This window comes from Nansenia antarctica (assembly GCF_963989245.1).
Source record: "Nansenia antarctica genome assembly, chromosome: 16".
Classification (NCBI taxonomy): Eukaryota; Metazoa; Chordata; class Actinopteri; order Argentiniformes; family Microstomatidae; genus Nansenia; species Nansenia antarctica.
The window spans coordinates 19794641-19808951 of NC_137686.1; the positions used below are offsets into that span (position 1 = coordinate 19794641).

General features: G+C 41.6%; 2 protein-coding genes across 3 annotated transcripts; one reads left to right on the top strand and one right to left on the bottom strand.

The window, feature by feature from the left end:
* Positions 1-390: 390 nt before the first annotated feature.
* On the top strand, positions 391-5815 carry LOC308171591 (ras-related protein Rab-8A-like). The gene is made up of 8 exons (XM_080546465.1): positions 391-546; positions 1552-1612; positions 1775-1835; positions 1978-2055; positions 2150-2239; positions 2356-2421; positions 2541-2591; positions 2884-5815. The coding sequence occupies exons 1-8, from the start codon at positions 423-425 to the stop codon at positions 2971-2973; spliced, it is 621 nt and encodes a 206-aa protein (XP_080402591.1). The 5' UTR covers positions 391-422; the 3' UTR covers positions 2974-5815.
* Positions 5816-6548: 733 nt separating this feature from the next.
* Positions 6549-10531, bottom strand: cib3 (calcium and integrin binding family member 3; the record flags this gene model as incomplete). 2 transcript variants are annotated; one of them, XM_080546410.1, is made up of 6 exons in its annotated part: positions 6549-6570; positions 7307-7502; positions 8526-8673; positions 9173-9284; positions 9881-9915; positions 10481-10531. In XM_080546410.1, 6 exons carry the CDS (start codon positions 10529-10531, stop codon positions 6549-6551), a joined length of 564 nt encoding a protein of 187 aa, XP_080402536.1. The 2 variants fall into 2 exon arrangements, with proteins under 2 accessions (XP_080402536.1, XP_080402537.1); XM_080546411.1 differs by lacking the exons at positions 9173-9284; positions 9881-9915.
* Between the last annotated feature and the right edge of the window lie 3780 nt (positions 10532-14311).

The window sequence follows — 14311 nt, forward strand, 5'->3', positions numbered from 1 at the left end:
TACTGTAGGCCTACTGACAAATAAGAGATGTACTGTACTGACATTTACTGTTACTGTTACTGTTACTATTGATTGTAAGTCGCCTTGGAATAAGGCGTCTGCTAAATGCCAAAAATGTAAAAATGTACTGTAGCCTATATACAATTTATTGCAGTAGGGCTGCATTTCCAAAATCACAAGAAAGATGCACAAAACATGCATGGGAAAAAATGCAAAGCATACTGAGTGGACATAACTTACAATAAAAACTGCAATTGTGGTAATCAAGTGCAAACACAATTTGCATGTTATTATGCTTCCAAGGAAGGATGGGTCTACGTGATGCTGTGACGTCTCAGTGACACTAGGGGGCGTTGCCGTGCAGAAACCTTCTTCTCCACACAACATTTATTTCGCCGGGCGGGATTTCCGCAACATCAAGTATGGCGAAGACATACGATTATCTGTTTAAACTGCTGCTAATCGGGGATTCCGGTGTCGGGAAGACCTGCGTGTTGTTCAGGTTCTCAGAAGACGCCTTCAACTCGACCTTCATCTCCACCATAGGTAGATGTAACTGTCTTGTCACCGCTTTTGTGTGTCCATGTTTACAGACCGATGCCCTGTCAAATCACCACCGTTAGCTTAGCGTCTTAGCTAGCTGACGAATGAACAATAACGCTGCTAATTAGGCTACGTACATCGAAACAACAGTCCGTCTGCTTAAACATAATGAACAAAGTGACAACTCAAAACCACTGACACTGTTTCAGGCTAAAACAGTTGTGTCGCCGTGGCCCTTACAAAGCTAGCTAGCGTGCTAACGGTTGGCTAACTTCCTGTATTCCATCTGAGTTGGGCTGGGCTAGTTAGCTAAGCAAACCTCTGTAGGTTAGCTCGTTTCAAAGTCCTCACAGACATCTGACCCAACGATCGATCACCGAGTGGGTGATCGTATTGGCAATACAATATGACTAACATTAGCTAGCTGGCGAACTGTTTCTTTGCGTAACGTACCAGCTAGCTAATGTAATGGTGTCAGTGGACAGTACTCAGCCAGCTAGCTAGCTAGGTGTGCTAGCATTCACACACAGCCAAGCGAAGCAAGCAGCATCTGACCCTTCCTTCTTAGATCTCACTCCTGGCCCCCAGACATCTGCTATCATCTGATCTATTCTATTGCTTGTCACTGGTAGATGAGTCCTGTGTTGCAGACAACTCGTGACGTTAGAATTATAAGGTTCTATCTCCATTTGTGTCTAAATTTAGTTTTTTTACATAGTCTGATCCATTAGGTGTTTATTAATGCCTGTGTGGTGTTATTTTAAAAATGTTGACATTTTTGAGTTAGTAATTCATTCAAGGTTCCATCTCACAAAACATCATGGAATGTCAAAACTTTGACGCTCAATATCTCTGAACTACCCTAAACGGAGATAGAACCTTATCATTCTAAGCTCACGATCTGCTATCATCTGATCTATTCTATTGCTTGTCACTGGTGATGAGTCCTGTGTTGCAGACAACTATCTAATGTCATGTTGTTTTGTTCTCCCTTTCTATCTTCTGCAGGCATCGACTTCAAGATTAGAACAATAGAGCTAGACGGCAAGAAGATAAAGTTACAGATATGGTAAATTGGGGTTGCTCTTGACTTTCCACTCTGGTTAAAAGGCAGTGTTGTTCTATTGTCAAGTGTTTCATACAGTGAATAGGATGAGTATTCACGATGAGTTAAGTTGTGACTGCTGTTTAAGTGATTGTTTTCATGTTGTGTTCATCCTGTCTTTTGTAGGGACACAGCTGGCCAGGAGCGGTTTCGAACAATCACGACCGCTTACTACAGAGGAGCGATGGTGGGTGCAGGGCAGGCCATGTCTTTGAACCACACTTACATAATACATATACACTACATCCTCTTTTATGGGACTGCCTTTCAAGACAATTGACTATTCTTGATGAATAGTTTGCTGACTTTATTTTTGTCTCTCATCGCAGGGTATCATGCTAGTCTACGACATCACCAACGAGAAGTCCTTTGACAACATCAAGAACTGGATCAGGAATATAGAGGAGGTGAGTGTGTGGACTTCATTTTACTTTCATAACGTCAGCTAAAAGCATGTCATTTTGAGAATAGCGGTGTTCATTTCCTCTCGTTTCCACCTAGCATGCGTCGTCTGATGTGGAGAAGATGGTCCTTGGTAACAAATGCGACATCAACGACAAACGGCAGGTGTCCAAAGACAGGGGAGAAAATGTGAGTCCTGCTACTAGCTTATGATCAGTATCTACATTTCTGTGTGTCATGTATTGTACAACTTAACTATACAAATGGCTTAGGTGTATTAAGTCATTGCTCTCCTCTTCCCTCAGTTGGCATTAGAGTTCGGTATCAAGTTCATGGAGACCAGTGCGAAGGCTAATATCAACGTGGAGAATGTGAGTATACATTTCGGTGCGGATATGTGAGATATTTTGATTTGACATTCAGATCACACTCAAGGTAGTGAGTTGACGAGGCAGTTATAGCAATGGAATTTGTCTTCTGTTTGTTACAGGCGTTCTTGACACTTGCCAGAGACATCAAATCAAAAATGGACACAAAATTGGTGAGATCATTTATTTATTGTATACTATTAACTGTATGTAAGTTCTAAATGGACACTATGGTTATCGTGGTTTAGGTCTTATGAATGTCATTGTGTCCTTCTCTGCTCTTTTGAGTTTTGAAGCCCAGGCAATTTACCTCACAGTCCCCCAAAAAGTAATAAATCATGCAAAGAAAGTAGTTCAACCAGACAAACTGCTTAGAAGACAAACAGTGTCTGTGTGTTTTCCTAGTGATAAAGAGTGTACATGAGAAGGCAGGCTGTGAGATGTTCTGTTGTGGCTGTGTTCCAGGAGGGCAACAGCCCCCAGGGGAGCAGCCACGGGGTGAAGATCTCCGAGCCTCAGAAAAAGAGCAGCTTCTTCCGCTGTGCCCTACTGTGAGGACCAAGGCCTTAGCTTCTGTCCGGCCAGGAGGCTGGACAACAAATGGACTGTGCTTGCTCTTAGCACTCACGCTCCCCTCCCCGTCCCTAATTCCCTGTCCTCTTCCCACCATTCTGCTCCATGGCTGGGTGGGATATTCCACACTTCCCATTCACTTCCGATGACACTCAATGACGCAGTTTTTTCCAGTTCGCGGAGCTTCAGCCATCTCCATGGGTTGGACTGATCAACTGGTGAAGACGGCTTGACTCGTTAGATGATCTAATTACATATCACATAAAAGATGGGCTCTTCCCTTTGTTTCTCGTCTCTCCGTACAACGTTTCCTTCTTTCACTCACCCTCCTGGTGATTGCGCAACTGCCTCAGTTGGAGCCCCAATTATCATTCGATTAACCTCAAAGGTTTGGGATTAGGAACATAATATAATGTCCAAAACTATTTTTATTAGTCTTCTCCCCATCCACATTGTACATTTAAACCAGAGGCTGATTGGCTTTTACGATGAAACAGAGTTGTTAAATGTATGAAATATGCCTTGAAGATGCACAGTCCTTCAGGAAAGAGTGATTTCTAAACAGACTAAAAGGGAAAAAAGTGTATTCCCCTCCGCTTCGAGATTTGCTTCAATTACATTGACTTTTTGGTTTTGTTTACGTCTAACACGCATTCCTCGACAATCATTTAATGTGAGACTAAATATAAGAACCGTACAACGTCTCTTTCCCCGAACTTGCTGTACTTTTGTTTACTTCCTGGTTTGGTCCCTTCAGGCCTAAGGGTCCTTCTCACGCAGTACTAACATTTCCCTCTTACATCTTCTCTTAACACCCGGGGGGTATTCCATCAAGGCCGCTAAAGGGAAATCCAGGCTTATTATGATCAATTTCATGAGACTTATCAAAAAATCAGGGCTTATTTTGATCAAAAAATAAGCTTGGAATTTCCTTTAGCAACGTGGATGGAATATCCCCCTGGCCAACATTCCAGATTTGCAATGTTGTTTTCCTGAAATAGAAGTGTGGGGGAAAGAAAAAAAGAACCTGTTCAAATGTGACTCATTGTAAAGTTGTACTGATGTCATTAGTAAAGGCACAGCAGTGGCATTCATTTATTAGCTCTGATTCATTCCCAGCTATATGACGTCTCTGGTAGCAGCTTTAGGGGTTCACTCTGTAGAAGGGTGTCTGCTAGCTAATAACAACTGTTACAGTGTGGAAAACAAAACCTACCCATGCAATTCCTTGCACTTTACCAGTACCTGTCTGTTGTGTGTAGTATGTGCCAAGTGATAGTTTCGCAATGTAAGACGAGAATTTTACTTTGGTTGAATTTGATGTAAACAGTTATGATCTATTGGATTATGGTAACGGTAGACACATTGGGCATACCTAGATAATGTTTGGATTTTATTACAGCTCTTTCTAGCCTGAACAGCTTTCTCTCTTTTGCTATGTTCTGACTTGTGTTCTGCGGGTCAGTTGTCAGAGTAGGTAGAGAAGTCTTAATTTATCATGCTGGTTGTTCTGACAAGAATCTGTTCTGGTATTTTAAATGTTCATTCTATGCTATTGCCCTGCCAAATTTGAGTATACTAATGATGGTGATCTCTTGGCTTTATAAGGTCAAGTAAGAAAAAATAACAAAAAGGTAATGTGTGGTTGTGGTGTGGTGGTGTGTCTTTGTGTTGATGTGGTCATGTTTGACTTTTCATTTAGTCAGTACGTTGTCTGACAGCTAGGTGGCACCCTACACCAATGTGGGGGAGACTGCTGTAACCGTTTAAACATGGGAATGATTGCTTCCATGTTTTAACAGCAAGTAAATGTCATTTGTATGCTCTTAAGAAATCAATAGAAAAAGCAGTGTTATATTTTGGCTTTATTTTATAAATGCAAAGAGAAGATGGAGTGGATACATGTGACAGTTGCATTGCTGGTGTCCTACATCGATACAGTACATGATCAATTGAGTGCTATCGACTCACATCTCCCCGTTTCTCCCTTTATTTAATTTTAAATGTCTGTGGGGAAAAAAAGATGATACATTGAGAGGGGATCCCCTTTGCTAGCCTGCACCTTTCAATATCTATCGGGACCTCAAGAGTAATGAACCATAGCCATGTGTCTTAATGAATAATACTCAATCTCTTCCATTTTGGAGCTATGCATTATGAAAGTTGGACCTCTTTATTTTTGTTGTATTTGTGTAATTTTATTGTGGTTATGTTTTGAGACCTCTGTGACATGGTCACCACACACGACTCATGTGTTGTCTTTTGAAACCCGTCTTTGATGTCCAATTGAGTATACTGTAGATTTGTTTGTTTGGCATTGAGCCAGGAAGCAGAACACAACCCATTTGTAGAGAAATGTTGTCTATATTTGGTACTTTCAAAACAAAGATTTGCGAAGTCGTGTTACTGAAGACTAACAGATTGGAGAGGTTGGCACAAACAATGATTTATTCTTCAAACCTTTAACCCAGACTGTTTTCTATTGTTAGCTTTAAATCTTATAAACGTTATAGAAAACCAATTTTGTTTAGTCAAACGTTTTTCTGTCATCATTCCCCTCAATTTAGTTATGCATTCCTACTTTTTACTCGTCAGTAAGTGCATATCATTTACATTCCTTTTTTATGACCACATTTACATTCTATTGTTGATTGTGAGGTACACCGGGAGAAAAAATAAATTACATTTTGAAAAAGAAAAGAAAACGTTGTAAATATCACGTTTAAAGAGATCTACTTTAACTGTACTGTACTTTCTAAAATCATACGGAAATTGATCTACAGTTTTGTAGATATCTGTACTTTTGATTTAATAAAATACGATTCTTTTAAAAATAGTAAGACTCCCCTTTTTAAGACTTCCTTTCTCTCTCTCTCTTTCAACTGTCATCAGCCTAATTGATTGTGATCATGTAAGGAATAACAGGAGATCATCCACTGTCAGTTGACCCTGTGGCTTCACAATGGAGCGTGACTGACTGTATTCATGACACAAATGCCTCTCCCTCCACTGCTCCTCTATAGCTCATTGTAATATTCAGGAAGATGTTTCTTTTATACGGTTGCCTGGTGTAACTGAGCTCCATAGATAGGACATAAACACACTAATGAGCCCTGTCCTTGGAGATACAGTAGCCAAAACTCCCATTCAACTGTCAATAGTCAGTTGACATGCCCTTTCTATATTAGTGTCCTACTAAGCATTATGACTGGATTTCTCAAACACTGGCGGAAACAAACAAAAAAACATTCTCTAAAGTAGCACTAAACACTATTTACAAGTATTTCACACTGATGCAGGAAGAATTAAGGCATTTAAGTTGCACTTGGATGAATCCAAACCAGTCCAGGACATTCTCTCAGGTCAGAGAATTTGAAAACAACATGTGCTGTAGGAGCCAGGATAATAAACAGGATGTTGTTGTTTTTTGGACACCCCCAGAAATTCCTCAGAAAACCTCTTGTGTCCATCTACAGCACAGCACACTGTGTATTCCTGTTTTCACTGGAATGTTACGCCAAGTGCGTGACCACACCACTGGTGCTCACATCGGCCCTTCATATCCTTATATGGAAGGTGCTGCGGACACAAAATACAGATGTACGTCTATACATGTAAACACACTGTTTTAAAACTATGTTTTACCCTGAGAATGACCTGTAATCAACAAACAAGGCCTTGCCTTAGCATTATGCTATTGTCTGGTTAACTGATTTGATGATGCATTGGTTAGGTAGCTCCTGAGAAAAATGGTAGTCCTTTGTGGCTCAGTTGTTAGAGCATGGCGCTAACAACGCTTAGGTTGTGGGTTTGATTCCCACTGGGACCATATATACTGAAAAATGTATGTCACTTTGGATGAAAGCGTCAGCTAAATGGCATATACTGTATACCGTATATACAATTGAAGTCGGAAGTTCACATACACTAGATTGAAGTCATTAAAACTCTTTTTTTTAACCACTCTGCAGATTTCATGTTAACAAACTATAGTTTTGCCAAGTTGGTTGCATGACACAAGCAATTAAAATAAAATGTAAAGGCAATGCTACCACATACTTCTGACCCACTGGGAACGTGATGAAAGAAATAAAAGCTGAAATAAATCATTCTCTCTTCTGTTTTTCTGACATTGCACATTCTTAAAATAAAGTAGTATTCCTAACTGACCTAAGACAGGGAATGTTTACTAGGAATAAATGTCAGGAATTGTGACATTATTTGGCTACGGCAGAGCTAAGGTGTATGTTAACTTTCAACTTCAACTGTAACTGAGTGTGAACCAGTGGTACAGTAGCTACTGTATGAAACTGACCTGAGGAAGTCCGGAGCACGGAGGATCATGTGCTGGAAGTCCTCAAGGGACAGTCGGCCATCGTTATCCAGGTCAGACTCGTCGAGCACCTTCTCACACACCATCCTCACCTCGTCCTCCGTCAGCTCGTTGCGTGTCAGTCTGTTCAAGGTCTTCTCCAAGTCCGACTGGCAGAGGAAGTCATCGTCGTTGAAGTCTTAGATGAAAGAAAGAAGTTGATGGTTATTCTCATGGCTATTTTTTGTTTAATCTCTCAACTCCAACATGATTATATTCAACAAGCCTATACCTTTCATGTACTGTATGTGTATATGGAAGTATTTGTTGTCTTTTATTAAGCCTATTGATTCCAGCTCACAAATTGAAAAACAAGCCCGTTCAGTGCCACGGTGCTTTTATGATACTTTATGATATAATCTTTCATGCTGTATAACCAAGCCTTTTTCAATTAAGCCTTTCTGTCTTTTTCTTGAAAAAACCCAACATGTTCCTTCTTCTATCATTATGACTGCCAATTGCCCTTGGTCCGAGCATGGATTACTTTTTCTTGCAATGACTGATGGATAGATGATTAATGTGTTTGTTGTAAGTCACTTTGGATAAAGGCGTCTGCTGAATGTTCTATCTAACGGTTGTGAATAATGGATAATTTCCTCCCTTGACCCGTGACCGTGTCCGCTTACTGTGAAACATCTTCATCTGTCAGCCTCTCTTAATTAGGGGGGACACTGGCACCAACCATAAATTGTCCCTTTCAAAGACGGGTCCCACCCTATAATGGGCTTATTAATCATTGATAATCCCCCTGATGTCACGGTTAGGGCTCCATGGCCGACTACAACTCACCTACATGGCTTCTGACGTGACCCCTCGTGTCACTGTGATGCATGAGAGGCTGGGGTGGAGTTAGAAACCAGACGACGGGCGTTATAATGCATGGGATGGAATGAGGACTGGTATCAAACATGTCATACCGTTCCTCATTTAATTCCAAGGATTACAATGAGTCCTTCTTTTTACCTCCACCAGCCTCCACTGCTGTGCTGTGACGTGAATATGGCAACAGGGACACAGACATTCATCTATGTGGAGACTCAAACCGGTGCTTGAAAATATGTAGATAATGTTTGATTTGCTATAGACTTTTGCACCCTACTCATATATCTGTATTGCTGTGTGTGGTATACAAGTATGTTTGACAATATCAAAATGCAAGTACCGTAGATTTTAAAAGCATAGTAGGCTTTCAGATCCCGCGGTGCCATCTCACTCATCACCGAGAACATGTCAAGGAAGTCATCCAGGGTCATGTTTCCTTCTCCGTCCTCTGAGAACACCTCAGCGATCCTCTGACGGAACGGATTGTCCTGAGGAGAGGGGAACCACCGCCATCAGAGACAGAACAGTGTACTGTATAGTCCACAGTACGGTACTGTATAGTCCACAGTGTAGCACACAGGATGTGAATGGCCTAAAAGACCCCACTGTGACCCTACTGTAAGTACAGAACCGGACACCCCCAGATCATATTTGTATTGTATTGTAGTTTATTTACTATTGTTTTTATGTTCAGCACTTGGAGTTGCATTCAATGCATGACTTGTGCTATACAAATAAAGTTTGATTGATTGATTGATTGATTGATTAATTGATCACATGGGTTTGTGTTTAAAGAGGCGCATAATAGACCCAATTGCACCAAAGAGTGCCCAATAGGCCCCACGGGTTTATTCCAACGTTAAAAGAGTCAGGTAACACATAAACCACTCAAAGATTACTGTCAATTAGCTGGGCATTAATAATGGATGTGGCAACACAGGGGGAGCGGGTCTGTGTGTGGGCAAGCGATGGGGATAAACACATTACCTTCAGCTCTGGCATGCTACCAATCAGCTCGTATGGTAGCCTCACATCTGGTTGATTGGTGTAGTCATCAGGAACGAGCTGTGGTGCCAAATCCCGATATCGGTCGAACAGTCTAGAGGGGGAAGGAAAGTTGAAAGTAATTGCATGTCATGTCAGATTATGCACTTGGTGTATTACTGCTTATCCAATAAACTCATGAGTATTTAATCAAAGCACTCAATAGTTAGAGAATTTTACAAGGAAAATAAACTGGTCGTTTTACAGACTTTGGCCGAAATAAAGAAAAAAACTATTTTCTGCGACAGAACTAGTCACAAACTGTTCATCTGTGCCTTTGTTTTTAAGATGAGCTCAGAGTCTGTTTGGTCTCCTGTTACGTTTGTGTCTGCTTAAGCATGGAATGTCTTCCACACTGTAGTTAAAGATTCAGTGAACAAAACAAATACATGCAGGTGAGTTTTGAGTAAGAAGTGCCTGAGTGTCATATTCACCATAGACGTATAAACTACTAAGAATGTGCTTAACAGTTACACTTATATTATAGTGGTTATTATAACAGTATGTTTTCAGAGAGTTAAGTATTTAGTAATTATGCTGTGTAATGGAAAAGCTTAAGTGAATTCCTATAAAATGCATTCATATGGAATTATTTACTAGATTGAACAGTAGAGTCATTTATTGTGTCTCATCTTCAGATGAGTTTCTCACCTTAGAATTTCTTTTCTTGTGAAGAATGTACAGTCCTACAAATGCAATCATAAATTGACATGTAGTAGCAAAACACAATTAAAAATGGTTATTCAGCACAGCAGATTGATTTTGAGTGATGCTCTCAATGTTATCTATAAATGCGTCATAGCATAACACGTTTATTTTGACAGAACATTCAAATAGGTTTCGTGATACATACAGTATAGTAATGGCATCAATATTAATATTGATTTGAAAAGATTTAGGAAATCTACAAAGGGACAGAAGTTCAAAGGCAAAGCAGTATAGACAACAATAGATCTGTGAACCCTGACATCACAAACACCTGGCTCTCTACGTGCTCTTTTATTGTATCTATTTTCTCAGCAAATAGAGCTACAAGAAAGATGAGTAACCAACAAAAGAAGTGTGACAAGTGTGTCAAGACCTCTGTTGTAGGCACTTGCCCCCCCTATTCACAAATAGTCGTACCCACATGAAAGGACTACCCAGCAAGATGAGTGAAAGCAATTTATCTCCATCAGCAAGTCAGGGTTGTTCTCCTCTTTTGAAGAGAACGAGTCACCAAACAGAGCGGGAAAGAGGAGCGACACCAACCTGATAGGCGTCAAGCTGCTGCGCTGTAAAGATCGTCTGTTTGTTTCCCATTTCTGAGTACACACACACACACACACACACAACACCCCAAGCCTCAGTGCCATGGCAGGTCCGCTATGAAATGCCTTATCAAGGCCTGTGGTATTGCCTGATATGAAATGCCGTGACAAAAGGAGGCCAGGGCAACAAAGGGGATCAGGTGTCTGCTGCCACTGAGGCCCTTTGGTTCCCCATTATAATGGCAGCATTTCATCGATTTCCCCCATCTGAAAGGCAGCTCGTTTGACAATGAATAAGGGCTGTTGGCATCATGCCTGCGGTGGTATCAGGCCCTTAGTGCTACTCTGTGGTCAACACCTCGCTCACGGCTCAGGTTACGGACGCTTTGGAACTGTGTTTCCCACCAGGCAGGCAGACTTTCTGATATGAAGCTCGCTTCATTTTGATGAAATACTTGATTTAGATTTTGGCTGATTATATTATATAGTAACTTCACATTATTTTCCTCAACCCACAAAGGCCTTCTTTTAAGTACAATATAGTTTCTCAGTGATTAAATATCATCTATAATGATCACTGACTCAATCTCTCTTGCACAAAGCCATCTCTCTTGCACAAAGCCATCTCTCTTGCATGTAAGCATTTACAGGGGCTGTCTGTCTCCAACACAGGTGAGTCAACACAGGTGAGTCGACCATGGGGTGGTGTGGGCACTCATCCACTGCTAACGGCACCTGTGTCATTTAGATGGGTGCACGTACTGCGGCATGGTCATGCTGGACCTCCAGAAGGCCTTCGACACAGTAGATCACCACATATTGTTAGATAAACTGAAAGCAATTGGGTTCGATAGAACATCGGTGAGCTGGATGCAATCCTACTTAGAGGGGAGGGAACAGGTGGTTAGTGTGAACGGAACACTGTCCCCCCCCCTCCCAGTGACCTGCGGCGTTCCACAAGGAAGCATATTGGGACCTTTACTGTTCCTAATATATGTGAATGACATGTCATCAGCATGTGATTGCAATTTGTTCCTGTTCGCGGATGACTCGGCTCTGCTGGTCTCTGACAGGGACATATTGCAGGTGGAAAAAGCGCTAAGCACTGAACTGAGTAGAATCTGCATCTGGCTAGCTGACAATAAACTATCAATACACCTAGGTAAAACTGAAACCATCCTATACGGATCCCCATCTAAACTCAGAAAGGCTGAAAATTTTAAAATAAAAGTGGGTAACATTAATATCACAAGAAAAGAGGATATTACATACCTGGGCTCCATCTTAGAGGCAAATCTTTCCGGAGATAAAATGGCAGCAAAAGTAATCAAAAAAGTGAACCATAGAACTAGATTCTTGTACAGGATATCCTCACTTGTCAGTAAAAACACACTGAGGACCCTATCAGGAGCTCTCATTCAATGTCACTTCGACTATGCCGTAACATCATGGTACTATAGAACCACAAAGGCCCATAAAACAAGACTCCAGACAGCCCAAAATAAACTGGTTAGGCTTCTGCTAGGCCTCAACCCTAGGACACATCTAACCGCTGCTCATTTTTTGAGCCTTGATTGGCTACGAGTAGTTGACAGAGTGCAGCAGCTTGCACTGGGCCTGGTCTTCAAGATACGCTACACCACAAAGACACCCAAGTACCTGTCAACATACTTCCAAAAAGTGAACAACGTCCACACATACAACACCAGAGGAAGCTCCACGAACCACGTTCAACCGCGTTGCACCACAAACAAGGGGTTAAACTCGTTTGCAAACTATGCAGTAAAAATGTGGAACGCCCTTCCTATAATCTTAAAGGAGTGCAAAACACTGCCCACCTTCAAAACCACTCTCAAAAAACACTTACAGGAGGCTGCAATCCGTAACTGGACCCTCTAAATCAAAAATCAGATTAAAAGACCCGAACTACCCACTGTACATACTTTGTGTTTTGTCCCCCGCCCCCACCTGTGGTGTATGTCCCCACCTGTCCTACCCGCTGTACATACCTTATGTTTTGTTGTATTGTTCTTCCCATGATGGATGTATGTTTATCTTGTAGATAGTAATAGTTATTTGTCTGTATTATCTTGTAGATAGTACTAGTTTTTTTTTGTCTGTCTTACATGTAACGATGAATTGAGAATCAAGGACCCCAATTGAAATAAGCCAGTGGCTTTCTTGGGTTTTTATCCTTTTAGTTGACCTTGTATGTAATATGTACTTTCATGTACCTACTTCTGCAAATCTTCTAATAAAGTTTTCAATCAATCAAAAGCACATGCCCGCTCTTGGCTCTCCTTTGGGGACAACACCTGTTTGTGCCTGCACACTCCTCCGGTTAGCATACTAAAGCACTTGGACATGTCCGTGTCCCCTCTTGTGGAGTATTTTACACTGGTGTACCAGAAAACTGGATGCGAATAGCCAAGTATATGGGGGAGCTAATAGCCTCTCCAACCAAGTGCTTATTTTATAGCTGTTTTTAAAGAACGTTATTTCCTATTATTTGTAAGCAGGTTTATTGTCTGAGTTGATGGCCATTTTCTTTTTCATAATACAAACATGCAACATTATGATAGTAGAGATCATTTGAATCTAATTTAATAGGCTAGGTGCACGATCTCCCTACTTCCTGAAAGGCAACTGGTATGAACATATCCTGTCTCACTCTATTGGTTTAATTGATTAATCAGCTGTGCACTGTGTGTTCCAACGGTTTACCGCACAGCTGATTAATCAATTAAACCAATAGAGTGAGACAGGATATGTTCATACCAGGTGCCTTTCAGGAAGTAGGGAGATCGTGCACCTAGCCTATTGGCAAAACACTGAAAGCCGGGCCCATATCTGTCTGAGCAGTGAGTGAGCACAGAGGTAAGGGAACGCATGATAAGACTAACTGCCATGACTTACTTGACTTAGGTCCTTTTTCTTCGGGTGTGAAGAGTAGGGCCTCCAACGAGTTTACGCCACCGGTCTCTGTCCCTCGCCACAGCAGCCGCCGCCTCCCAGGATCTTAGACCCAGCATGTCACGCTCCCTCTCGACGGTTCTTCTCCAGGTTTCTTTGGGGCGTCCCCTTTTTCTTCGTCCATCAGGGGTCCATCTGAGGGCTATGCGTTGATGGTCATCCGGGCTTTTCCTCAACACGTGGCCGATGTACTTCCATCTTCTCTTTCTGATCTGCGTGCTTACCATCTCTATACCAGCACGTTTTCTCACTTCTTCGTTTGACACCCGTGTAGGCCAGAATATTTTCAGCATCCTTCTTAGGCATTTGTGGACAAATGTGTCTAGGCACTGTTCGTCAGCCGCTGTCATCTTCCATGTCTCACAACCATATAACAACACTGAGATTACATTTGACTGAAAGATTTTCATCTTGGTCTTCCTCCGATACTGACTGCTGTTCCACAACTTCTTTAAACGATGGTAGGCGTTCCTTGCTTTTCCTATACGAATCTTCATGTCTTCAGAAGCACCACCTGACGTTGTCATTGTTGCACCGAGATATGTGAAGGTGTTGACGTCCTTGAGATCTTTCTCATACACTGTGAAGGCTGTGCTTTTCTTGGCGTTCATCCTCATCGATTCCGTTTTGTTTGCATTGATCCTTAGCCCTGTTTGTAGACCATATTCATTCAGACGGTCAAGCTTTTGTTGTGCATGACTCCATGATTCTGCTAACAATACTATATCATATATGACTAACTGCCATGCCCTCTGTTAAACCACACTCTGGGTGTCAAACACAATGCTAGAAGAATAGAGAACTATAAGAATAGATAGTCTCCAAGTGTGCCTTAGACACTTGGAAATTCAGAGAACCG

What these genes read in the sequence shown, in the direction of transcription:
- LOC308171591 (XM_080546465.1), top strand. Translation starts at nt 423, where the DNA reads ATGGCGAAGACATACGATTATCTGTTTAAACTGCTGCTAATCGGGGAT. An exon ending in GGATCAGGAATATAGAGGAG is followed by an intron (nt 2,056 to 2,149) that starts GTGAGTGTGTGG and finishes GTTTCCACCTAG; the next exon opens with CATGCGTCGTCTGATGTGGA. An exon ending in CTAATATCAACGTGGAGAAT is followed by an intron (nt 2,422 to 2,540) that starts GTGAGTATACAT and finishes TGTTTGTTACAG; the next exon opens with GCGTTCTTGACACTTGCCAG.